The sequence below is a fragment of the Lithobates pipiens genome, unplaced genomic scaffold (assembly GCF_037356315.1).
Source record: "Lithobates pipiens isolate NorthernLeopardFrog02 unplaced genomic scaffold, aLitPip1_a1.2 Scaffold_23, whole genome shotgun sequence".
Taxonomy (NCBI): Eukaryota; Metazoa; Chordata; class Amphibia; order Anura; family Ranidae; genus Lithobates; species Lithobates pipiens.
This window is the reverse complement of record NW_027507785.1, coordinates 160,792,588-160,819,906: the sequence shown is the minus strand read 5'-3', so window position 1 is coordinate 160,819,906 and position 27,319 is coordinate 160,792,588. Positions and strand designations below refer to the sequence as shown.

The 27,319-nt window shown below is 43.4% G+C and overlaps 1 protein-coding gene across 2 annotated transcripts in view; it reads left to right on the top strand.

The window, feature by feature from the left end:
* GSG1 (germ cell associated 1) overlaps window positions 1–27,319 on the top strand; it is a 289,428-nt gene that overhangs the window by 45,142 nt on the left and 216,967 nt on the right. For both annotated transcript variants that reach the window (XM_077452510.1, XM_077452509.1), the window contains exon 2: window positions 25,862–26,174. In XM_077452510.1, the coding sequence (XP_077308636.1) occupies window positions 25,901–26,174 (274 nt within the window). In that variant the 5' untranslated portion in view covers window positions 25,862–25,900. The remainder of the gene's footprint in view (window positions 1–25,861; window positions 26,175–27,319) is intronic.

Sequence of the window (27,319 nt, the reverse complement as noted above, 5' to 3'; positions counted from 1 at the left end):
AGGTAGTGGTTGTACAAACTGCGGGTTACATACTGCCTGTCTGACAAGGGATTGTACAGAATCAACACATTCTATTATCATCTGTTGGGAACAGGCTGTGTAATGCTTAAAAAAGTAAGGGGAATCATTTTCCAGAAGCCATACCAGTGATGTGACTTGATTAAAACTGAAAGGGGGAGAAAAATCATCATGGCCCCCCGGGATGCAGGGCAGGGCCAGCTCTGTGCAGATTTGAATTAACGGCTGATCATCCCCAAACATCATACAGCCCTGATGAACCCAGGAGTGAGCTAAAGGAATGGTTTCCAACAGCTGATCACTGGTTCACTCTTTCAGTGTCTGGCAGAGATATTCAGTACTCTCAGACGCCAGCAAAGCATAATAACAAATCACCTCTAAATTCATTTCAGTAAGCAACCTGAACCAAGATGGTTCCTCTGTAGCCACTTCTGGTCAGGGATGGCCTTGGTATTCTGTCATGTATCAGATAAGACCAGAACTGTGTGAACTGCAACAGAGGAAACCCAAACGTGTATAAGTGAAATATAATGATTTATTAAGGAAAGTGAATAATATAAATACAACCACACAGTGCAATAAATCAACCAACAGAGACCCCCAAATAACAACAGGCAGATATGTACAATAAATGGGAAATACTGGGATCATAAACGATAGCCAGGCCAGGGTCATGCACAGAGGATCAGTAGATAAACAAGGGCAGTCCAGAATCAGAGACACAAGCCAGGCCAAGGTCATACACCGGGAGATCAGCAGATGGGGTAAGGAACACAGGATAGGGAAAGGATGGATGGATCAGACTGCAGGGCAGGGATGAGGGTAACAGTTGGGACAGGATAGGGACCAGGACAGGGAAACAGGTTCAGGGCACAGGAACAGAATCAGGCTCAGGATCACAAGCAGCAGGTCAGGGCACAAGGACAATACTAAGGCAAGCATGTGAATGCTTGCCAGCTATTTATAGGCCTGTGATTGGCCTCAAGTGACACCTGATTGCAGGAGGTGCTGTCTGCTCCACACTGCCAGGATCCTTCCGCTGGTGGACGCCAGTACTGCAGCCCAAAGATGACATAACATCAGCAGGGAAAACTCTCCTGACAGTTCGAAACTGCCAGGAGACACCTGCTGGTGGACCTCAGTACTGCACGCCAAAAGACAGATATTATCACGGGATGGAACATTTCCTGACACGGACACTCCGAAAGTCCGGCGATTGCTAAAGTGATGACGTACAGCACGTACAACGGGACTAGAAAAAGGAAGTTCAATAGCCAGCAGCCAATACCTTCCTTCTCGTACTTGCTTCAGAGCATGCGTCATTCTTAGTCCGGACATATTTTGAGTCAAAACTACTTTCTAAGTCCGCCGGACTTTTACGATGAAAAAGTCCGCTGGGGCCCACACACGGTCGAATTGTCCGGTGTACTATTCGATTGTGTGTGTACGTGGCACTAGTTGCTTCTTGGAATTTCTAAGTATATCCTCATCCTCCCACTTGCTCATGAAAATGGTGGCGACAGTGGGAGCGAACTTTGCTCCCGTTGCAACTCCCTTCTTCTGGGCAGTTCTTATTGTGCCAAAAATAATTGCCTTTCATAGAGAGTTCCAGTGCTTCTATAATGAATGCATAAAAATGAAATAAGAATAAATGTGCATAACACACCTATAAATTCCTGCGCTAATGGAATGCCATGAATGAGTGTGTGAACACTATGAGTGAACATTAAAAATAAAGGTTGCTGCTCTTATGCCGCATACACACGATCGGATTAGAGTCTGCCGGACAATCCAACTGTGTGTGGGCTCCAACACACCTTTTCTTCCCAAAAGTCCAGCAGACTTAGAAAGAAGCTTTGACTCTGTGCCCGTCTGTGTGCTAGTCCGCTGGACTTTTGAAATGAACGGACTTGCCCACACACGGAGCAAAGTATGTTCATTTTGAACATGGCTTCAGGTAGACGGGACTAGCGCAGGAAGTCAATGTCGCTGCCTCCATCGGTGAGATTGACACATCGCGAACCCCGTCACCTTGTATGGCTTTAAAGGGAAAGCCCTACGCCGAAAAAACGGCGTGGGGGTCCCCCCAAATTCCATAGCAGACCCTTATCTGAGCATGCACCCCGGCCAGTCAGCAAAGGGGTGGGGACGAGCGACCCTCCTGAGCCGTACCAGGCTGCGTGCCCTCAACATGGGGGGGTGCTTTGGGGAAGGGGACCCTGCGGCCTCCCCCACCCCAAAGCACCTTGTCCCCATGTTGATGAGGACAAGGGCCTCTTCCCGACAACCCTGGCCGTTGGTTGTCGGGGTCTGTGGGCGGGGGGCTTATCAGAATACGGGAGTCCCCTTTAATAATGGGGCCCCCAGATTCCAGCCCCCTACCCTATGTGAATGAGTATGGGGTATGATTTACCCCTACCCATTCACCTGGGGAAAAAAGTGCACAGAAAAAAACCAGCAGAGGCTTTTAAAATACTATTAGACAGCTCCGGGGGTCTTCTCTTCTTCCGTCTTTGCGGGTCTTCTCGCCGGACTCCTTCGATATCTTCTGCTCTTTTATTAGCTCTTTTACTAGCAGAGGAGCCTGGCTTTCTCATTCCTCACCGCCGCTGTCTGGGGGTCTTCTTCCGACTTTGGGGGTCTTGTACCACTCTTTGGTTCTTCTTGCCGGGCCTCTGCTTTCTTCTTCCAGCTCTTTTACTAGTGTTGGCCTGGTCTCCTGTGGCGGTCGCCGCAGCCTCCGCTGCCTTCTGCTTCTTCTTCTTGTCTTCTTCCTTCTTCTGATGTTGACACGACACTCTCTCCAGCCTTAATGGCAGGGATGCGTTGTGCGGTGACTTATATAGGGACAAGGGCGGGGTTATGATGGCACAGTCCCGGAGGATGCAGGACGGCTCAGGAGGGGGGCGCTCAGTCGTCCCCACCCCCTTTCCTGACCGGCCAGGCTGCATGCTCAGATATGGACTTTGGGGGACCCCACGACATTTTTTCAGTGTAGGGCTTCCCCTTTAAATCCATACCAGGTGACGGGGCTAGCGAGGTGTCAATCTCGCCGATGGAGGCGGCGACATTGATTTTCCTCACTAGTTCCGTTTACCTGGAGCCACGTTCAAAATGAACAGACTTTACTCTGTGTGTGGGCAAGTCTGTTCATTTCAAGAGTCCAGTGGACTCCTGCCATAGTCCGCTGGAAAAGTCTGGTAATGTTTGGGCAGGTCTGCTCATTCGGAAAGTCTGGCAGACCTTCGCTGCAAAGTCTGGCTGACAATCCGCCAGATAGTCCAATCGTGTGTACGCAGCAATAGAGTGATTGTGCCTTTAAATATGTGATCAAAGTAAGAGAACTGCCTTGTGATAAGCAAATACATTGATAACACAAAATCAATAATATAAGTGAATAATAATAGTCCATAGGAGATAAATGTGTATAAAGTTCATGAGCTACAGACTCTGTAGTACTGCTTCAAAAAGTTTTCAATATGTGCATAACAAAGAACCAAGTGCTAAGAAGATAATCTGTGTGATCTGTGCTCCCCTCTGTATGCCCTCTCACTCACCAGAAATCAGGACTCCCATAACTGAAGTCATAAGCGCTGAGGAGGGGGGTTTGTGGTTCCACAAGCTGTTTCTCTAATTGCAACGTGTGTTGTTCAGAAATCCAGGGCTCCCCACCAGAAATCACAGATGCTTCAGAGGATGGCTGAGCTCCGTAGTTGCACAAGCTGTATCTCCAACTGTAACATGCCTTGTTCTCAGCAAATCATCAGGGATAAAAGGGCAAAGAGAGTGATATAGCGTAATTCCATTTGTTTAAAAAATAATGAATAATATCCACTCATTAATTTTAATTTAATTCAATTCACCATGCATATCTTGGTTATTTAGTTGTGCATCCCCTCAAGTTTATAGGATATGTATAGCTGCTCACAACATTTAGCTCAGTCCTATAACATAGTTGCCAACTGTCCCGAATTTCCCGGGACATTCCCGGGATTAGGACATTTGTCCCGAATTAATTTTGTCCCGGGAAATGTCCCGGGAAATTCGGTTTGCCCCGGGAAATTGAATTTCCCGTTTTTTGGCGCCGCCCGCTAGATGTCGGCTTCCGGCGGAGACATTGTCTCCGCCGGCCGCCATTTTTAAGAAGACCAGAAGTTGGTCTACACCGGATGTTGGGGGCCAGTGACAGTCATGGTATGTGGATGTCGGGGGCCAGTCTGTGGATGTCGGGGGCCAGTCTGTGAATGGGGGGGCCAGTCTGTGAATGGGGGGGCCAGTCTGTGGATGTCGGGGGCCAGTCTGTGGATGTCGGGGGGCCAGTCTGTGGATGTCGGGGGCCAGTCTGTGAATGTGGGGGCCAGTCTGTGGATGTTGGGGGCCAGTCTGTGAATGTGGGGGCCAGTCTGTGGATGTCAGGGGCCAGTCTGTGGATGTCAGGGGCCAGTCTGTGGATGTCGGGGGCCAGTCTGTGGATGTCGGGGCCAGCGTGTGGATGTCGGGGCCAGTCTGTGATGTTGAATGAGTGGGGGCCAGCCTGCGGGGGCCAGTCTGTGAATGTGGGGGCCAGTCTGTGGATGTCAGGGGCCAGTCTGTGAATGTGGGGGCCAGTCTGTGGATGTACGGGGCCAGTCTGTGGATGTCGGGGCCAGTCTGTGAATGTGGGGGCCTGTCTGTGGATGTCGGGGGCCAGTTTGTGAATGTGGGGGCCAGTCTGTGGATGTCGGGGGCCAGTCTGTGAATGTGGGGGCCAGTCTGTGGATGTCGGGGGCCAGTCTGAGGATGTGGGGGCCAGTCTGTGAATGTGGGGGCCAGTCTGTGGATGTCAGGGGCCAGTCTGTGGATGTCGGGGGCCAGTCTGTGAATGTGGGGGCCAGTGGTATGTCGGGGGCCAGTCTGTGGATGTCGGGGGCCAGTCTGTGGATGTGGGGGCCAGTCTGTGGATGTCAGGGGGCCAGTCTGTGAATGTGGGGGCCAGTCTGTGGATGTCGGGGGCCAGTCTGTGAATGTGGGGGCCAGTCTGTGGATGTCGGGGGCCAGTCTGTGAATGTGGGGGCCAGTGGTATGTCGGGGGCCAGTCTGTGGATGTCGGGGGCCAGTCTGTGGATGTGGGGGGCCAGTCTGTGGATGTCGGGGGCCAGTTGTATGTCGGGGCCAGTCTGTGGATGTGGGGGCCGGTCTGTGGAGTATATGGGGGCAGGTCTGTGTAGGATGTGGGGGGGTGGTCTGTGAGGGGCACCAGATGTAAGGAGGGGCTCCCCTGATGGACACAGATGTGAGGAAGGTACCTCTGATGGGGCACCTGATGTAAGGACAGACTCCGCTTGGGACACTTGATGGCATCTGGTGGCAGGCAACGTGGCTAGTGACGCGCGCATGGCTACCACTGATTCGGCATTATGGTGAGTTGAATGATTTCATTTTATATTACAATGTAATAATAGAAATAATGCGCTTCAATCATCCTGACACCATAACAATCATGGCGCCGGGATGATTGAAGCGCCAACACCAGGTATTTGGAGTATCTTTATCTGCTGATTGTCAAACTCATATTGCTATTGTGGTGTAGGATCGGGGGGCTGCTGTCCCTCCTTTCCCTCTTCCCCCCTCCTTTCCCTTTCTCTATCCCCCTCCTTTCCCTCTCCATCCCGCATTCATCTCAGACTCTAACCACACCCCTTTGAGCCACGCCCCATGTAAGCCATGCCCACTATTTACGTAAACCACGCCCATTTTTCGTTGCGGCGCGTTATGCGCGCCGCTTTTTTTACCTTTACCTTTTCCTATGCCACATCTATAAACGCATGCCCAGCCCCCTAATTATACCACGACTCCGCCTACTGCCAAAAAAGTGTCCCGATTTTTTTTTTTTACAATGTTGGCAACTATGCTATAACCATTTGTTATATTTTATGGGTGTATCAATATGGAGGATTTGGTGGAGGTGAAGTTGGCTACACCTCTACAATTCAGACACAGGAAGAGGATATGACATTATTCACAGTCATTGCCTATTCAGATTAGGTGTGGATGGGAGGAGCTAGATCTTATATATTTAAATAACACACCACCTGGAGATATCCTTTCATAACGTCTCATGGGCAGGATGAAATGCATCAGTAAGCGCGGGTGGTGACACAATTTCTGTCTGGTGAGAAGCAAGTCGACAGCCACTTACGCTTCTGGGTTTTTAACGCTGTTTGCAATGTTTTAATATTGTTCGTTATTTTTGCAATAAACAAACCAAATTACGCTATATTGCTCTATGCCTTTTTATCCCTGATGATTTGCTGAGAACAAGGCATGTTACGGTTCGAGATACAGCTTGTGGAACGACAGAGCTCAGCCATTCTCAGAAGCATCTGTGATTTCTGGTGGGGAGCCCTGAATTTCTGAACAACACACGCTGCAGTTAGAGATACAGCTTTTAGAACCACAGAACCCAGCCACCCTCCTGAGCGCTTGTGACTTCTGTTATGGAGTCCTGGATTTCTGGTGAGTGAGGGGGCATACAGAGGGGAGCATGGATCACGCGAATTATCTTCTTAGCACTTGGCATTTTATTTTTCACATATTGAAAACTTTTTGAAGCAGCACTGCAGAGTTTGAAGCTCATGAACTCTATACACATTTATTTCCTAAGGACTATTATTATTCACTTATATTATTGCGTTTCTTATGGCTGAAAGAAGGCTACAGCGCAACACTCAATTCCCTGGACGTCCTCCTGTTTACATTCCCCTTGCGCCCCGCCGCAGGGGAAATCATTTAGCACAATCACAAATCGTGCTAAATGGCCAATCACAGCAGCCATTTAGCTCTCGATCAGAGTGTCCAATGGGAGATGATCTCATATGTAAACATATGAGATCGTCTCTCATTGCCGGCTCTCCCTCCTCACACAGAAACAGCATCCCCAGTGCCACCTGTCCCCAGTGTCACCTGTCAGTGCCACGTATCAGTGCCATCTGTCATCAGTGCCACCTGTCAGTGTCACATGTCATCAGTGCCACATATCAGTGGCATCTGTCATTAGTGCCACATATCAGTGGCATCTGTCATCAGTGCCACATATTAGTGTCATCAGTGTCACGTGTCATCAGTGCCACATATTAGTGCTATCTGTCATCAGTGCCACGTATTAGTGCATCTGTCATCAGTGCCACGTGTCATCAGTGCCACGTGTCATCAGTGCCACATATTAGTGCCACCTGTCATCAGTGTCACGTGTCATCAGTGCCACATATTAGTGCCATCTGTCATCAGTGCCACATCAGTATCACGTGCCATCAGTGCCATGTATCAGTGCCATCTGGCATCAGTGCCACATCAGTGTCACGTGTCATTGTTCTGGTGCTCCAGGGCCTTCAAAAGTGTAGTGACATCTGTCATCAGTGCCATGTATTAGTGCCATCTGTCATCAGTGCCACGTATTAGTGCCATCTGTCATCAATGCTATGTGTCAGTGCCACATATTAGTGCCATCTGTCATCAGTGCCACATATTAGTGCCATTTGTCATCAGTGTCACATGTCATCAGTGGTATGTATTAGTGCCATCTGTCATCAGTGCCACGTATCAGTGCCACGTGTCATCAGTGCCACGTGTCATCAGTGCCACGTGTCATCAGTGCCACATATTAGTGCCACCTGTCATCAGTGTCACGTGTCATCAGTGCCACATATTAGTGCCATCTGTCATCAGTGCCACATCAGTATCACGTGCCATCAGTGCCATGTATCAGTGCCATCTGGCATCAGTGCCACATCAGTGTCACGTGTCATTGTTCTGGTGCTCCAGGGCCTTCAAAAGTGTAGTGACATCTGTCATCAGTGCCATGTATTAGTGCCATCTGTCATCAGTGCCACGTATTAGTGCCATCTGTCATCAATGCTATGTGTCAGTGCCACATATTAGTGCCATCTGTCATCAGTGCCACATATTAGTGCCATTTGTCATCAGTGTCACATGTCATCAGTGGTATGTATTAGTGCCATCTGTCATCAGTGGCACGTATTAGTGCCATGTGTCATCAGTGCCACATATTTGTGGCATCTGTGATCAGTGTAACATCAGTGTCACGTGCCATCGGTCATCAGTGCCACATCAGTGTCATGTGTCATTGTCCTTGTGCTCCAGGGCCTTCAAAAGTGTAATAGGTAGTCAACAAGTTAGATGTGTAATTTATGCTCCTAGAACACGTGATGGTGCTCCCTGCATGTTGGTCCTCTTTAAGTGGCTAGGCTGTGAAAAAGTCCCACACATGTGGTATTGTAATACTCAGGAGGAGTAGCAGAATATATTTTGGGGTGTCATTTGTGGCATACACATGCCATGTGAGAGAAATAACCTATTACAATGACAATTTTGTCTGGAAAAAAAGAAAAAAAAAAGGAATTTTGCAAAGAATTGTACAGCATCAAAAACCTCACCATGCATCTTACTAAATACCTTGGAATGTCTACTTTCAAAAAAGGGGTCATTGGGGGGGGGGGGGGTTTATTTGTACTTTCCTGGCTTGTTAGGGTCGCAAGAAATGAGATAGGCCATCAGTTTATCAGGTGTGATGCTTGCGGCAAGATGAAGAAGGCCGTTTCTTTCAATCAGATTCTAGATGTGCCAGCAGGGATGAGAGCTCCAGGATGATTGGACAATAGACTCCAGTATGGTATCCTTCCCATAAGGAAAAAGGAGAGGAAATCAAACCCTCACAGATCTCCAAATTGGAAGACTATTCATATTGTTTCAGGACACCTCTGAAGAAGGAATCCCGAAAATGCTTTGTCTTTTTCATCTTACCATGTATGGCATGTCTGCATCCATATTTTTAATAATTGTTTATGACATATGTTTACTACATTTTTGTATTAATAAAACTGATGATTTATACAACCTTTGGAGTGGCACTTATGGAGATGAAGTTTTGACAAACTTTATTCCAAAATGACCATGTAAAACAATGGTGAGGTTAACACGTTTCAGCAGGAGCCTTTGTTCACAGCACAACACACAGAATAAAGCTCCACATATATATACATACATATGCAATTAACCACTTAAGCTCCGGACCATTTTGCTGGCTTAAGACCAGAGCACTTTTTGCGATTCGGCACTGCATCTCTTTAACTGACAATTGCGCGGTTGTGCGACGTGGCTCCCAAACAAAATCGATGTCCTTTTTTCCCCACAAATAGAGCTTTCTTTTGGTGGTATTTGATCACCTCTGCGGTTTTTATTTTTTGCGCTATAAACAAAAAAAGAGCCACAATTTTGAAAAAAAAAAGACATTCTTTATTACTTTTTGCTATAATAAATATCCCCATAAAATATATAAAAAAACATTTTTTTTCCTCAGTTTAGGCCAATACGTATTCTTCTACATATTTTTGGTTAAAAAAATCACAATAAGCAATTATTGATTGGTTGGCGCAAAAAGGTTATAGCGTTTACAAAATAGGGGATAGTTTTATGGCATTTTTTTAAATATTTTTTTTTTACTAGTAATGGCAGTGATCAGAGATTTTTATTGTGACTGCAACATTATGGCAGACTCATCGGACATTTTTGACACATTTTTGGGACCATTGTCATTTATACAGCAATCAGTGCTATACAAATGCACGGATTCCTGTGTAAATGACACTGTCAGTGAAGGGGTTAACCAGGAGGTGGCAGTGTAGGGGTTAAGTGTGTCCTAGGGAACTTTGGGGGGCATGGCTGTGATTTACAGATCACTGATCTCTGCTCCAATCACAGGGAGCAGAGATCAGTGTCACTTGTTGCTAGGTAGAATGGGGAGATGCTGTTTACATTGGCATCTCCCCGTTCTTCCTCCCTGTGAGACAATCGCGGGTATCCCCACGGCGATCGAGTCCGTGGGACCCGTGGTCGGACTCACGGGGGTCCCGACCAGCATGCACGTGCGCCGGCACGCACGTGATGGCGTGGCGGCAGGTTTAAAGGGACATACCTGTATGCCCATTTGCCTGTCCGTGCCAATCTGCCGACGTACATCGTCATACGCCGATCGGGAAGTGATTAAAAAGGTGGTGCAATCTGCTTCCTCTAATTAGATGACATCATCAATCAAGGTAAAATAGGAAACACCACTGCTGGTGCATACCCCCTGTAGGAGTGAAGCACAAAATAAGAAAAAATAAGAAAAATATCCTGGGCAAGCAAATTGGATTCATATACAATAAAAATCAATTCATTTCAATTTATAAATGAATTAAGGCACAAAAATTTCAAATCATGTGAGCGGTTATCTGAGAAAAAAGATCAACATCATATCTGAAGTTTATACCAGACGTACTCCTGGTGTGAAGATTAAATATAATATGTATAAAATAACAGCTACACTGTTCAGAATGGTGTTTTTCTTGTGTTGCACTTATGTATTTGTACTTGTTGATCATATCACCTCTTAATCTCCTCTTCTCAAGAGGAAATAGATTCAGTTCCTCTAATCTTTCCTCATAGCTGAGCTCCTCCATGCCTCTTATCAGTTTGGTCGCCCTTCTTTGCACTTTCTCCAGTTCCCCCGATATCCTTTTTGAGAACTGGTGCCCAAAACTGAACTGCATATTCCAGATGAGGTCTTACTAATGATTTGTACAGGGGAAAAATTATCTCTCTCTCTCTGTAGTACATACCTCTCCTAATACAGGAAAGGACTTTGCTCACTTTGGAAACCGCAGCTTGGCATTGCATACTATTATTGAGCTTATGATCTACCAAAACCCCCAGATCCTTCTCCACCATTGATTCCCCCTAGTATGTATGATCCATGCATATTCTTAGCCCACAAGTGCATAACTTTACATTTATCAACATTAAACCTCATTTGTCACTTAGTTGCCCAATTAAACAGTGCCTTGAGGTTGGCTTGTAAATTGGAGACATCCTGTAAGGACGTTACTCCACAGCATAGCTTAGTGTCATCTGCAAATACAGAAATATTACTTTTAATCCCAGACCCTATATCATTTATAAAAAATATTAAAAAGTAAGGGTCCCAACACTGAACCTTGGGGTACACCACTTATAACCTTAGACCATTTAGAGTAAGAATCATTAACCACTACTCTCTGAATTCTGTCTTTTAGCCAGTTTTCTATCCATTTACAAAATGATCTTTCCAAGCCATATTGACAGGAAAGTAAACAGAGTTAGACTGAGGGGAACCATGCCAGCATTCCAGCCACACGCTCAACATCCAACAACATCCAAGATGGTGACGGCTCCAACAGCTGACACCAGAACTCAAACTGCAAACTTTTCACCAGAACTCATGGACACCCAGGACAGCTCCTCTAATGACAGTGCGCTGCCCTGCACCAGATAATCAACCTGATGAGACCTGCAGAGATGCTGCTTTACTTGGGAAATGTAAACCATTACTATAAAGAGAACTTTTACTTTTCCCCTAGACTGTAATGATTCACCTTCCTTGCTTACTTAATCTAGATACATAGGGATATTTAGATGCTTTACATCTTACAAAATATTGGTTACATTTTAATTTTAAATATTTTGTAATTATATAAGCCTATTTTATTTCTCTGGCACTTGTTTAATAATAGCAAAAAAAGTATATTGAATTGAGAACTGTTAGTGGCTACTGAACAGCTTACATACACACTATCAACAGAGATTAGAGAGCTGGGAACTTTGTCCATGAAGAAAAAGAAAAGAGCTGCGATTTTCAACGTGTTTCGCTCAATTTGAGCTTCTTCAGGAAATTTAAGCAGCCAATGATTGACACTAAAACAACAGAGGTATGCAATGAGTAAGTATTGATTAGTCAATACAGTGAGATAGAGTAAATTACAGAAAATGCAATTAAAGAATAAATTAATCTCTTAGACGAAATAATGTAATTATTGGTGAATGAACACATGAATTCAATTACAAATTCAGTACATTAAAAGTACATTAAAGTAAGATCTCACCAAATTCGCCAAGACTCCCCGTATCGATACTGTATTCAAATAATGTCATTAGAAATCAATTGAGTTTGGATACAAGCCTTAATAGCTCATGACCAGAGAGGGCATGTCGCCGTTTTGGGTCTGCAGAGAGGAACATTAGGTGGTAAATGGTTGAAAATGTTTGCCGGGATAGAGATCCAGGGAAAATTCTAATAAAATAAAATAAATAAGTGAATAAGGAATCGGTATTGGTTACCTGAAAAGGTTAATTGAATCAATACAAATCCAGACATTCATGGTAGCATCATGTTGTTTGTCAGGGTAATCCAAAAGTAGAAATTTGAATTCGTAAAATAACTAAAAAAGGGAAAAAGAGGAAATAAATGTAATATGCCATGCAGGATCAGAAAGATCTAGCTTAAGCAATTGTGGTGAAATAGTCCTGGTTAGGACTAAATGAGGCTTGTTTGCATATAGGTTAGCCTACCTTTTAAGGTGTAGATGGATCCTAAAGTAGACACAGGGAATGTGCGAATGATCCTGTCCCATCAATTGCCAGAGGGCAACTGATTAGGAGAGGAGATTATGAACCTCTCCAGCTCGGCGGCGTCTGACGTCACCGCCGAGCTGCGGGCGCGAAGGGGAAGGGCTTCTCCTGTCAATTCGGGGCTGAATGTGTTATCGTGCATGCGCGAACAGCGTCGGCACATCGCGCATGATGTAGGTCGCGTCGTGACGCCGTCGCGGCCATTTTGGAAAATCCCAGCATCAGTATACATATGTCAAATTACATGACGATGTGTGTATTCAGTGCTGGCACGTCGCGCATGACATAGGTCGCGTCGTGACACCGTTGCGGCCATTTAGGAAAATCCCAGCATCAGTATATATATGTCAAATTATATGACGATGTGTGTATTTAGCTGGCGTAGAAGTAAATAGCCTGGTAATCAAAGACAGCAAAAATTGAGCCAGGGAATTAAAAGAATCTAGCAGTTAGAGAGCTCAGCGAACGAATTAGCATTGAGCAAAACTTGAGCCAGGGAATTGAAAGAAACGAATAGTTAGAGAGCTCAGCGAACGAATTAGCATTGAGAGCCACATTCCAAAAAATAGGGGGCACAATGGCCGGAAGTCTGATTGATTAGCAGAACCGGCAAAACAATAGTGTCCCCGGGGCGCCCGTGCAGACCCATTTATTAAAGGGAGACACGTTAGCTCTATTCAAATATAGATAGAAATATAAAGAAAAGAATGATTAAAAATAATGTTCACATTCTGTTCACAACAATGATAAATATTGTTGTCGTCAAGGGAGTGCTGGCGAGCATGGAGAGATTAACAACAACATATAGAATAGGAATGAGAAAAAAAAAATGACATGATTTGATACCCCACAAGTCCCGGGGTTGGTGACCCCCCAGCCCCTTCTTTGGCCCCCCTTTTCTCCATTTTTTTATAATTTATCTCTGTTTAGATTTTTTGCTTTTGTCTTAGACTGTTGAATCAGGTTTTTTGGATAATGTTTTTCTTAGATATTTTTAGAGAGTTTGGCAGTGTGGAAGTCTTTTATAGTAAAAAAAAAATTCTAATACATTGGAATTGTCCAAAGGGTATGTTTGTTTTCCAACTTTTAAGGTGATTGCTTTTAAATTCAATGTACCCACTTTAATCCACTTTTTTAACTTTCAATATTTTTTATTATTAAAGCAACAAGGCAGTGTCATATAAGCTACAATCAATAAACAATAATGCAAACAGAAGCTAAATTGAGCATGAGCACAGGAATGGCCTTCCATCCAAATGTTCACAAGTATAAAATCTCAGAACGTTAGACCGAAAGATCTCAACATAAAATGTGCTTGGTGGAAATATCAGTAATATTGGCAAAACAAAACAATATAGAAGGATACAAAGTAGACTTGTGCACAACGAAAAATGTTGTTTATTTTTGATTCGTTGTCATTTGTAAAATACATCATTTCGTTCTGTTATATTCGTTATGTTACGTTAATACGTTTTCGGATAATTCATTATTATTCATAGAGTGTCAAATTCATTCGTTCATATTCATTGAAATTCGCTATTTACGGTATGTATGTATAGACATTCGTGATAATGATTCGTAGTTTGGAAAGTCGTTTGTTTATTGAATCTTTTAACACACACAATGACAATGTCTCTTCTCCTCGGCTCAAATACAATACAACACCCTTCTAACTTAGTTCTCAGGAATGCAATTTGCCAGTAATCCATCCTCCAGCACAAAATTAATTAGCTGATTGGACTATAAGATTTACTTTGATCTGATCTTTTGTTTCATTAGATCTTTAAAGAATTACCGAATTAATTTGAATTCATTTGTTATATTTCTTTCTTATTCGTTGTTATTCGTTATTTTTTTATTTGGACATTTGGATGCATCCAAATGTCCGAAACATGCAAAATTCGGCCGAATTTCGATTAGTTACGAAACGAATTGCACAAGCCTAATACAAAGTGTTAGTACTAAGGTCAAGAAATAAAAAACATCCAAACCGTTAGGGTCTAACTGTATGAAGTCCCATAAAACCAGTTTGACCTATAGTACTGGGAATGGCTATACCATAGGGAAAATATATAGCATAAGGAACAAGGGAAGGGGGTGGGGGGAATGGGGAGTGGAGGGCGGAGGGGAAGGGGAAGGGAAAAGACCAGTAAAAAAGGGGGAAACCCCTGTGCCCATTCCTATGAGTATCATCAACATAGAACTATATGCTCTATCAAGACATCTTGTATTTTATATTTATAAATGAAATCAGACAGACATAAAATATAAAAGAGATGAAAAAAAGAGAAGAAAAAAAGAAGTGAGAAAAGAAAAAGAAAAGGAGAAAGAAAAAGAGGGTCGGCAAAAGGTGCATATATATACATAGTGTATCGTATAAATGGATCCCATGTCACATCAAATTTCTTAGTAGAATTATGAAGGATACAGGTAGGTCTATCATTAACCATTCAAAAATATAGAAGTACTGCTCTGTCTCTTTAAATGTTAAACAGCAGCCAGCACAGCAAAATAACAATTGCAAACAACGTGAAAAATAAATAAAAGTGCAGCGCTAATGTGCAATATTAGAATGAGCTGAAAAAAAAATACAATGCTTATAAAAAACCTTAAAGTTACAAGGCACACAGTACATAAAACAAAAAAATGACTTTTTACAAATAAGTGAACGTGATATCCACAAAAAGGAAAGTCAAACATGTGTATGAAACAGAGTCCATAGATGAAATGGTCATGGCATCATTGTGACTCGAAAAGGCATATATCGAGAAGTTGTAAAATCCACCACCAATTGTGTGAAGGCTTACCGGAAGGCTTGGACTCAGAAGGCTTGGACTGAAGGAAAGAGCTGCTTGTGCATTGAGTACCGATTATGAATGAATTGATACTCAATGCACAATCAGCTCTTTCCTTCGGTGCAGAGACAGTGCCATTGGAAAGACCAGAGGTCGTTTACATGGATAACTTAACACTTGGTGTGTTATACCATAAAGCTTGTTTGACTCATTAGCAGAGGTGTCACTAGGGGGTGGCTATTGGGGCTATAGCCCCGAATCTGGGGCCCATAGCCCCAAATCTCTTGCCGCAGGATCTCTGCCTAACCAGCGGGCCGCAGCTGCCGCGGGCAGGCTGGCTGCATGAGAGAGTCGCAGGAGAGGAGAGAAGCGAGCGGGCGGACAAGCGGAGATGACATCATCTCTCTCCGACAGCTCTACATCAGCACTCTTCACAGCCGGGCCTCTTCAAAGTGGGAATGAGGTACAGAGAGATGACATCATCTCTCACTGCCCGCCACACATCAGTGCTCTTCCTCCCTCACAGCGCAGTGGAGTGGAGGTCATGTGGAGGTTGGTGGGCTCCACTCTGCAGCCAGACCCCCATGCTTCAATGTCGGAGGTGCGGCGGGGAGAAGCTAGATGACATCATTTCTCACTGCTTGCCTCGCATCACCGCTCTCCTGCCCTCACTAAATGGACCAGTGCTGCCAGCCTGCCACCAATGCAGCGACAATGCACATTTGGTGGCACTAACTGGCATGGCAAGTTACAATGCACATCAGTTGGCAAGTGACAATCCACATCTGGTGCCAGGTGATGTGTCAAGTGACAACCCACATCTAGTGGCAAGTGACAATCTGCAAATGGTGGCAGGTGACATGGCAATCTGAAAATGGTGGCAGGGGATGTGGCAAGTGAAAATCTGCAAATGGTGACAGATGACATGGCAAGTGACAATCTGCAAATGGTGGCAGATGACATGGCAAGTGACAATCCACAAATGGTGGCAGGTGACGTGGCAAGTGACGATCCACATCTTCTGCCAGGTGACAGTGGCGAGTGACAATCCACATCTGGTGACAAGTGACATGGCAAGTGACAATCCACATCTAGTGGCAGGTGATGGTGGCAAGTAACAAGCTGTATCTGGTGACAGGCGATGGTGGCAAGTGACACACTGCATCTGGTGACAGGCGATGGTGGCAAGTGACACGCTACATCTGGTGGCAGGAGATGTGGCAAGTGACACGCCCAGGCATATCTCCCAACTTTTTGAGATGGGAATGAGGGACACCTATCAGCAATATATAACCCCTTGCCACGCCTCCTCAAAGGAGAATTGTACAGAAAATAAGATTTGTTAAACCCACTATTTTTTTCCCCTTATATTTTTGAATTTACAAATGCAGCAATTTAGAAGTCAGATGAAAGGTTTAGCGCTGGAAAACACTTTTTGATAGATAAAAAGTGAATTTTATATACAACTATATAGATCAGATCAAAATGAGGAACAAATGAGGAGGAATGAGGGACAGAGGGATATTGCTCCAAATCAGGGACAGTACCTCAAAATCAGGGACAGTTGGGAGCTATGTGCCCAGGGCTCCCACTGATTCTGCATTATTGTGAGTTGAACCACTTGCTTACCACCAGTGTGCCCCCCCTCCCCCCCCCCCCCCATGGTCCTGCAAAAAGATTGGTGACCACTGCTATGGGCTTTAGCCCCAGATCTTTTGCATCTTTTTGCCCCTGCACATTAGGCGTATGCGTGTTTGAGTCTAAGCCTTCCGATAAGTCTTCACATAATTGGTGGTGGATTTTACAACTTCTCGATATATGCCTTTTCAAGTCACAATGATGCAAAAATTAAAACAAAAAAGTGTGGCGCTTAGGTGGCAACAAACCACATGAACCAGTAAGGCACTAATTCAAGCAAAGAAATTAACATACCTTTCAAAAAAAAGAAAATATGTGTAAATTCCGTTATATATCAAGAGATCTTACTCCCAGGCGGAAGAGTGCATGAACCTCATGCACACAAAAGGTTAAAGTAAATAAAATTAATTTAACATATACAGTCCATCAAGGGTGGACCCCCTTACAGACATCGTTATTTTTTGACTATGTTATTACGATTGAACCAAATATGAGTGTAATTTTTTTATTATTTTTTAATAAATTGGATGTTAAAACGGTATCACGCTATGCTAGTTTTATGCTAGGTAAGTTGAGTTTTCTATGAAATTTTTAAAATTTTCTTAGTAACTGTTGTCATGCCTATGTGTCACCATTGGGGGCTGTATTGAGCACTTACGTCTCATGCTTCTCAGAAAGCGCACGTTTGTCTCAGCAAGTTTCTCTCCTCCGGTCAGCAGCAAGACCTCCGGTAAGTCTGGGGGGGGGGGGGTTCCTCTCCCCACCAGACACCCCCCTGTGCTGTTTTTTCTTCCGCTCTTCTTGGGGAAAGGGCACCAAAGGATTTAAAAAAAAATGGCGTGAACAGTACGCCGCTCAGTGGCTTCCAGATCCCCCCACCGCCATTCCTCCTTCCTCATAGTGGACCATGGGATCAGGAGCCCGCGTTCATGAGGGAAAAAGCTATTTTTTAAAAAAAAAAGGGGGGGGGCAGTAGATGGTGGGAAGGCAGGGCTTAGCGTGGTGTTGGCGTCCTCCAATGTCCAGCACGGGAAGGTCTGTTTTTAAGCACCATTTGTGTTATTACATGCTGCAGGAGGGACACAAGAGCATTGAGGTTGGTGACACAGGCATTTCTTGATACATTTACTGCTGCATCAAGCTGAGCATTAATAGCAGTAACAGAGCTGGACTATTATTCAAGCAGTGCATGCATTCCTTCTGGTACCTCTGCTTTGTGCATTGGACTATGGTCAGAAGGGGGGTAAAAAACGAACAAAAAAAACATACCTCAATAAAGGGCTCTAGAAAAACCTTTATAGTCACACGGAAGCCTAGATCCATCCCAGTAAAGATGACATCCTCCCCTAAGAGTAATATGGCTGGTCAGAGTGAGCCGTCAGGAGGGGCAAGTGTTGCAGCTGATCTTAACACTGCAGCCCCTGTGTATATTACTAAGGAAGTTTTTTCTTCAACCCTTTTAAGCTTGAAGTAAAAATTTGATGCTTTATTCGCATTCCCAGAGTGGGATTAAGCGTAACAGATCCCTGTCCATTGCTCATGACCCTCATACTGAGGAACTAGGAGCGAGAGATTACAAATTTCTCTCAATAACCAGGTTGTTGTCTCCTCTTCTGAACAACCTTAAGGTTGTTTACAGTAGCTCACTAAATTGGTCCGCTCCACATTTTTACTGCCAGTAACGCAGTCATTCGATGTGCCCACTTCTGCTTGGGGTTCACTAAAGCCCATCCAATCTGTTCATGCTTTTCCTATCCATTCATGGCTAAGAAAGCTTATGTATTCTGTGTGAGATCACCCAGATAAACAGGTTTTTCCTCTGAAAAAAGTTCTCAATACTTTATTCTATGTAAGGGTTTTATGGGGAGTTCCAGCAATTAACGCTGCTATATCCTTTGTAAACAATAACCTGACTTGTCCATTAGGCAATGCTCATATGCTAAAAGGTCCAACAGATATGAAGTTGGAGTTCCTTTTTAAAAAAACTATATTTCGCTCGCAGGTTCAGTCATTCAACCTGCGCTGGCAGCGTTCAGAGTATCTCAGTCCTTAAAGGACCAGTTTATAGAGGTACTCAAAGTTATTCCTGATCAGAAGGCCCAGGATTTGGCCGGAATATCAGAAGCGTTCCGTTTTACAGTTGACTCTATGAAAGATTCTATTCTCCAGGCCTCACGGCTCATGCTAGGGCTGGTACATGTGCATAGAATCCTATGGTTCAGAAATTGGTCAGCTGAAGAGCCATGCAAAAAGCTCTTGGCCAGTTTCCCTTTTTAAGGTGAACAGTTATTTGGAGATGATCTTGATAAGTATATCCAAAGAATTTCTAATGGGAAAAGTTCCCTTTTTTCTGATTAAGGAGAAGTTTAAGTTTAAGTATTAGATGTGCTTCTTCTCCAGCGCCAGGGGCATCTGCCTCCAGGCAGTCACGACGACCTCCACCATCAGGTTTCAGGAGGTTAACCTTAGGGTCATTCCCAGGGCCAAAAAAGGAAACCCACAAAACAGAATACTAAAGCCTCCTTATGACGGTGTGCCCCCGCTCGCTCTAGTGGGGGGAAGGCTTCTGCAGTTTTCAAAGATCTGGCAGGAACAATGTCTAGACAGATGGGGGGCTTCCTCAATTTCTCTAGGTTACAAACTAGAGTTCCGAGAGTTCCCGTCTCATTTTCTCAGATCAAATGTTTCCAGAGATCCAGTGAAAAAGAAGTCTCTTTTTCTAGCTTTGGATCATCTCTTGTCTCAAAGAGTGATATCAGTGGTCCCATTGGAAGAGCAAGTTTTTGGGTTTTATTCAAACCTGTTCACGGTTCCAAAACCAAATGGAGATGTCAGACCCATTTTAGATCTCAAATCAGTTTTTGAATATACGTTCTTTTCGCATGGAGTCAATCCGATCAGTAGTCTTCATCCTAACTAAACCAAACTAAATTTAGAACTAAGATTGAAATATGGAAGAAGCTCCCACTATCAGTTGCGGGAAGATGTAATTTGATCAAAATGGTGTGGCTGCCCCAGATGCTGTATTTACTGCATAACTCCCCGGTATGGGTTGATAAAAAGTGGTTCAAAAAAATAGAAGAATTATTTAGAGAACTCATATGGAAAGGTCGAGTGTCAAGGATTAGCCTCCAGACCTTACAGTTACCAACTAGGAAAGGAGGAATGGCAGTACCTCATCCACGGAGCTATTTTTTATCAGCTCAATTACAGCATCTGGGGATAAGTAAAGGCAGGATCGGAGGAACAAATAAGGCATTGATGATAGCAGAGTCCCCTCATAATACAATTATGGAAGCCCTGGAGGCAAACTCATTTCAATATAGAATACCGACGATAAAAATGGTTTTAAAAGTCTGGAAGGCAGTTAAAACAATAAAAGGCCTGGGAGGCCTGACTAAATATACCCCATTATGGAACAATTTAAATCTGCCAGAAATGGAAATGATTGGTAGATATAGACCATGGGAGATAAAGGGGATTGATAAACTGGCCCAATTATATGAAGGAAGGATATTGAAAACATTTAATGCATTGAGGGCGGAGTTTGATATACCAAAGCACTCATTCTATAAATATTTACAGATCCGACATGCGTTGGATAAACAATTTAATAAACAAGGCCCAGTGTGGAATAACTCCCCTTTTTATGATAGATTGAATGCGCAAGAAAAGGCAGGGGGAACCATAGCAGAAATATACCCATACATAACTGAAGGGAATATAGAAAACCCAGAGAAACTTAAATGTAGAGGGAAATGGGAGGAGGAATTTGGGGTATTTTCAGATGAGCAATGGAGGAAGTTATTGGAGGCAGGACACTCTATCTCAATCTCGCCTGCACAGAAGGTTTCTCACTTGATGCTGTTGCATAGATCATATTATACCCCCAAGAGACTGTTTGGCTTCGGGAAAAGAGAGGATGATAAGTGTCCAAGATGTCAAGATACTGGGGACCTAGCGCACATGTTCTGGAGATGTCCCAGACTATTCCGATACTGGTCAGAAATTATCCACACTCTGAATGAAACGTTTGGAGTGGGAGTAGGGAGAGATCCCAGACTATGTGTGCTGGGATTGGCCGAGGGAATAGGGGGCTAATCCTGTACAACTAAAGCAATACTGAGGTGTATGTTTCAGGCAAGAAAGCTTATAGCACAGAGGTGGCAGGCAGAGAGCCCCCCCTCGGTAAGAGATTGGAAAAGGATAATAACAGAAACAATATGGAAGGAGAGGACAGTGTACATAAAAAGAGGAAACTTGAAGGAATTTGAAAAAATATGGAAGCCTTGGATGGACAGGATAGGATATCCAATGTAGGGGGAGGGAGGTGGAGAGAGAGGGGGACGGGGGGAGAGAACATTTTGGTTAGTCTCTTCTTTTTGGTTTTTTTTTTTTTTTTTGTTGTTTTGTTTTGTTTTGTTTTGTTTTGTTTTGTTTTTTGTTTTGTTTTGATCTGTTTTTTGTTTTTGCCTGAAGGGAAATAATGCTGTGAAGTCAGATAATTGTTAAATTATGAAGGAATGACTGTACCCTTGACGATCTAATGGTTTCCTTTTTTTTTTTTTTATATATTTATGTTTAAAATTTTGATATAATATGATATAAAGATTGTATTTATGAAGAAAATTAATAAAGAATATTTTAAATCAAAAAAAAAAAAAAAAAAAAAAAAAAAGTAGTCTTCATCCTACAAGGGGGAGAACTTCAGGCGTCAATTGACATCAAGGATGCTTATCTCCATGTACCGATGTTCCCCGCTCACCAGAAATTTCTACACTTCAAGGTAGAAAATCTTAATTTCTAGTTTGTAGGTCTACCTACCTTAGCTCAAGGTATATACTAGCCTACTTAGATGATCTACTCTTGATAGATCAATCGGTGGCCCGCTTAAATGCAGAATTTGGTTGCCACAGTCAGCTACCTGGAATACCTAGGTTGGATTCTCAACCAAAATAAATCCCCCTTAAAACCATCAAGGAGATGGCAGTACTTGGGGCTGATCATAGATACAGCTTAAGACTTTCATTCAAGACTGCTGCAAAACAGTATCCTGTCAACTTAAATGCGTTTATCCCCCAGAGTGCGTCAGAGCCTCAATGAATGTTTGATATCCAAGAGTCTTCAGAAAGGAAAATCCTTTCTACCAGTTACCTGGAAGGGGGTAACAACAGATGTCAGCCTTCTGGGCTGGGGAGCAGTCCTGGAAGAAGCGTCTGCCCAAGGGAAATGGTCCAAATCAGAGATGACCTTTCCCATCAAAATTTTAGAGCTTCGGGCAGTACGCCTGGGCCTAGAGGCCTGGACGCTCAGACTATAGAATTGTCCTAAGAGGATCCAATCCGATAATGCCACAGCTGTGGCCTATATCAATCACCAAGGGGGCACAAGAAGTTGTGTGGCCCAGAGAGAGGTAATCAAGATTGACAACTTTGTGTCAACAACTTTGTGTCAAGGTCAGGGGATCCAATGGCATAAGGAACTGATGCCTTTGGTTTTTCCATGGGATCAGTTTTTCATTGATCTGTGCATTCCCTCCTGTTCTGCTACTTCGTCTTCTTGCAGGATCAAGCAAGAAGGGAAAGAGGTGATTCTTGTGGCCCCAGCATGGCCCAGGAGATCTTGGTTTGCTGACATCATAAGAATGGCAGTAGGGGACCCTTGGACCCTGCTGCTATGGCCATAACTTATCTCGCAAAGTCCGGTATTCCATTCTACCTTACAAATGCTAAAATTAGCTTAGTTTGACTATTGAGATCCACATTCTGAAAGATTGTGGGCTGTTAGCTTCAGTAGTTTCTACTTTTGGTTATTGCTAGGAAGCCGGCCTCCAGAGTCATATTCTATAGAATCTGGAAGGCATATGTCTCCTGGAGTGAATCCAGTAGTTGGCACCCCAGGAATTATGTCATAGGTAGGATCCTTTATTCCTACAGATAGGATTACAAATGAAGCTGGCCTTGAGTACTAGTAAAGGCCAGATGTCGGCCCTTATCTGTGTTTTTTTCTACGACCACTTGCTTCACACTCTCTGGTTCGTAACTTTATTCAGGGAGTTACGCAGACTAATCCTCCAGTTAGGTCTCTCTTGAACCCTTGGAACTAAAGTTAGTCCTGTCGGCTTTACAGAGGCAGCCAATTGAGCCAATATGAGATATTTCCTTGATCCTCTTGAAGAGGAAAAATAATTTTCTTGGTTGCCATATCTTCAACAGGAAGAGTATCAGAGTTGGCTGCTCTTTCTTGTAAAAAGCCATATTGGTTTATTCTTAAGGATGAGGTTGTATTGCGGCCTCATTCTGTATTCCTACCGAAGGTAGTATCGGTTTTTCATTTAAACCAGGATATTGTTCTGCCTTAATTTTTTCCAGAACCTTGTTCTATGGAAGAAGGTCACCACATTATCTTGATGTTGTGAGAGCGGTCAAGGTCTATTTGATAATGACCGCTCACATTCATAAAACAGATGTTTTATTTGTGTTGCCAGACGGTCCTAAAAAGAGGACAGGCAGCATCGAAATCTACTACTTCAAAATGGATTCATCAAGTGATTGTTCATGCCTCAGATCTGCAAGGCTGCAACTTGGTCTTCAGTACATATTTTTATCAGATTATACCAAGTAGATGTGATAGATCATGAGGATATTGCCTTTGGGCGCTATGTACTGCAAGCTGCAGTATGAGTCCTCTAGTCTCTTGGTGCCCTAATTTTGTTGTGTCTCCCTCCCTTCAGTTGTAATTACTATGGGACATCCCACATAGTTGCTACTATGGCTCTATGTCCCGTGATGTACGATAAGAAAATAAGATTTATATAACAGCTTACCTGTAAAATCCCTTTCTTTATAGTACATCACGGGACACAGGAGTCCCTCCCTTCTTTGGTATACACGTGTATTGCTATGCTACAAAACTGAGATACTCCCATCAGTGGGCATGCCAGTGTCCATCACCTGAAGGTGGCCTATAACCCACATAGTAACTACTATGGCTCTGTGTGCCGTGGTGTACTTCAAAGAAAAGGATTTTACAGGTAAGCTTTTATAAAAATCCTATTTTTTGAAGAATGTTATGGACTTAATGGTCTTGCTGTCTGAAATGTAAAGTTGTAGGTCCAGGAAGTCTACAGTTTTGTTATTATGATTGAGAGTGAATGTGAACCCTCCCTCATTTTGATTGAGGTTGTTCACAAAATTTGTGATATCAGATGCCTCTCCATCCCATATGAGGATGAGATCATCCATATAGTTCTTATAAAAAACTATGTTAGAACTACATGGTGTGTTTGAGTAGGAGAACTTAGATTATAAATACCCCATTTGTGAGGTTTTTTAAAGCTTGTCCCCATGGCAGTTCCTTTAGTTTGTAGAAAGTATTTATTTTCAAATTAAAGAAATTGTGTGTTAAAATTAAATTTATCCTCTCTAATATGAATTTTCTTTGCTTGCTGGGCATGAGTGGGTCAGTATATAGGTAACTGTCAATAGCTTTGAGTCCATATTCCTGTGATATGTTAGTATACAGTGCAGTAACGTCTAGGTAGTCCAGTGATATGAATCTTGCAAAACTATAGTACTGAGTTGTTGTAGTAAATGAGTGAAGTCTCGTAAATATGAAGGTAGTCTGTGAGTGATTCATGAATTTTTTGGTAGTTGGTAGAAAAAAGGAACTGAGGCATGTATTGGAGTCCCTGTATTGGACGTCCTGTGATAAGCCATATTGAGACTAGGCAGAATTATCTGCCTTTCCTGCAGTTGATTCATCTCCTGTTTTGATCAGTAGGGGGTTGTGTTCCCCTGTCTGGCCCTAAATTGGCCCTGGTTGGCCCCCCTTTTTTGATTAACATTGATTCTACCAGACTGATATTCATGAGGGTCTCTCTGCAAGCTACTAGTGGTCCAGACGTTTCCATTTATTCACTTTGAGGCCCCTCTGGGTGTTTTCCTATTCGTCTATCGATGATTGATTGGCTCTTTGTGAACCTATTACAGTATTTCAACGCTATATCTATTCTTACAAAGCTCCTGATGAAACTAATTTTGAGTGAACCATGTCGAGCGCGGTATAAACTATATTGATTGAATTCAAAAGAAATTCTTCAAAATCATTGTGTATTGGATGGATTCTTATGTATTGTGTTTTTAGCATAAATTGTTTATATTGTTCTTTGTAATAAACAATTTTTTTTTATCTTTGGTCTATGTGTTTGACCCCCATGGGTCCTCCCTATATTCATATATAACTGATACCCTTAAAAGTCCCGTGAGGTTGGTTACCTCTTCCCCTGTTCTATATTTGTCTACCTGTCAAACTCTTTCAAAAACAAGCACTGTGTACCTAGAAGAATTGATGCTGGTTTGAAAGGGTAGTCACACCAAATATTGATTTGATTTCGATTTTCATTTTCTTGGCTCACTTTGCATTCTGTATATTGATAAAAAATAAAACTTTTTTATTTTTGAAAACATTCTTGCTTCTCAGAATTTCTTCACACCTGCCAAAACCTTTTTGCACAGTACTGTATATAGACACTATATTAACCCTCTCTATTTGTCATGTTTACCATTATAATCAAAAGTGAAAGTAAAAGGAAATCCCACATTGTGGGTTGTCCCCACAACAGGAATAAAGGAAAAAAAATCCAATGAAGACACTAATTCTGGTGACCCTGGTAACAAGAGAATTTCCATCACATTCTTCTCACTTCCTTTTTGGGACAGGAAATGAAGGAAAATTTCCCAAAAGGGAGACAGATGGAAAAAAGCTGAAACGTTAAAACCCTTCTTCTATCCAATATGAATAAAAAGGGTTTGCTTTAGTTCTACTTTAAATCTGACCAGATTTTTACACTATATGACCAGATTGACAAATGTATGTTGATGACTCTTGTATTATTTTTAAATTCATAACTCTTTTTATTTTAATTTTAGATTGAACTCAAAGAAGTTGTTCATTGGCGTCGTGCAGTCATGGCTATGAGCTTCAACTTAGTATCCCTCACACTCTCCACCATAGCCCTACTTAGCAGCTATTGGTGCGAAGGCACCCAGAAAGTTCCAAAGCCTTTATGTGGGAATGGTAAGGCTACCAAATGCATAGTTGTTCCAATAGCCGTGGAGAGCGTCAATGCATCTGGACAAGATGTGGTCCATTATAGCTGGGAGACTGGAGATGACAGGTTTGCTTTCCGCTATTTTCATACCGGGATCTGGTATTCTTGTGAGGAAAACATCTTAGGTACAGGTAAGCAAACAATATGTTTTTTGTGTTGTTAGTTAAAAGGCATTTGAAATTTTATGATGTTTAATGTTGGTCATTGTTGGCTAAAGGTTAAGTACACTTAAAGTTTATTTACCTTTTTTTGCCTTTTCCAAACTGCATGCTTAGAGTTTTTGCAGATGCAGCTCAGTGAAATATATACCTCCTGCCAGCCTGGATCTTCTTGCCACTGTCTGTGTGTAGGCAGTATCTCCTCGTAGACTTCTTTGGGGCTTTCTACCAAGGCAGGAGATGCTTGGTAGAGAGTCCCAAAGAAGGATATGAAAAGCAAACAGTGGACAGGAGGGGATATACATTGTGACAAGCTGGGGCTGCAACAACTGGGTAATTAAGGGCTGGGGGGGGGGGGGGGGGGTGGTAAGATCATTTAGTTTGGAATATACTTAAAGAGGAAGTAAACCCTGATGGGTTTACTTCCTCTTTTTTTCCCTGCAAAGGTAAAGCATAATGGACTACTATGCATCGCATAGTAGCTCATTATGTGTCACTTACCTGACACAGGAGCCAGCGAAGTCGCCGCTGTCACCTGTAGTCCGCCGCATCCATCTTGGTTGTGGCGTCTCTCGCAGCTCCGACGAATGACAGCGGAGAAGCCGCGATGACGTCACTCCCGCGCATGCGCACGGGAGTCGCGTCTCGGAGCTCCGACTCTGCCATTCGCCGGAGCCGCGATGACGTCACTCCCGCGCATGCGCACGGGAGTAGACAAATTTGGCAAATCCATTCTTGGACTTGCCGCATTTAGTGCGCCTGCGCGCCGCTGTCTACGGCGCATGCGCCGTAGACAGCGGTGCCCATTTTCGGGCAAATATCTCCTAAACCATATAGGTTTAGGAGATATTACTTGGACCTACAGGTAAGCCTTAATCTAGGCTTACCTGTAGGTCAAAGTTGTTTGGAAGGGTTTACTTCCATTTTAAAGTGATCTTGTCACCACAGGGTAACTTCTACACACAGTCTGTAATGGAAGAGACAGTATATATACCTTTCTGGTAACCCATGTGCTCATACCTTTTTGAGTGGGTCAAATACCTGCTACCCCTGATGCACGCTGTGGTCTCTCCTGCCAACTTGTACTCCATTTGTTACAAGCTCACAGAAGGAAGCTC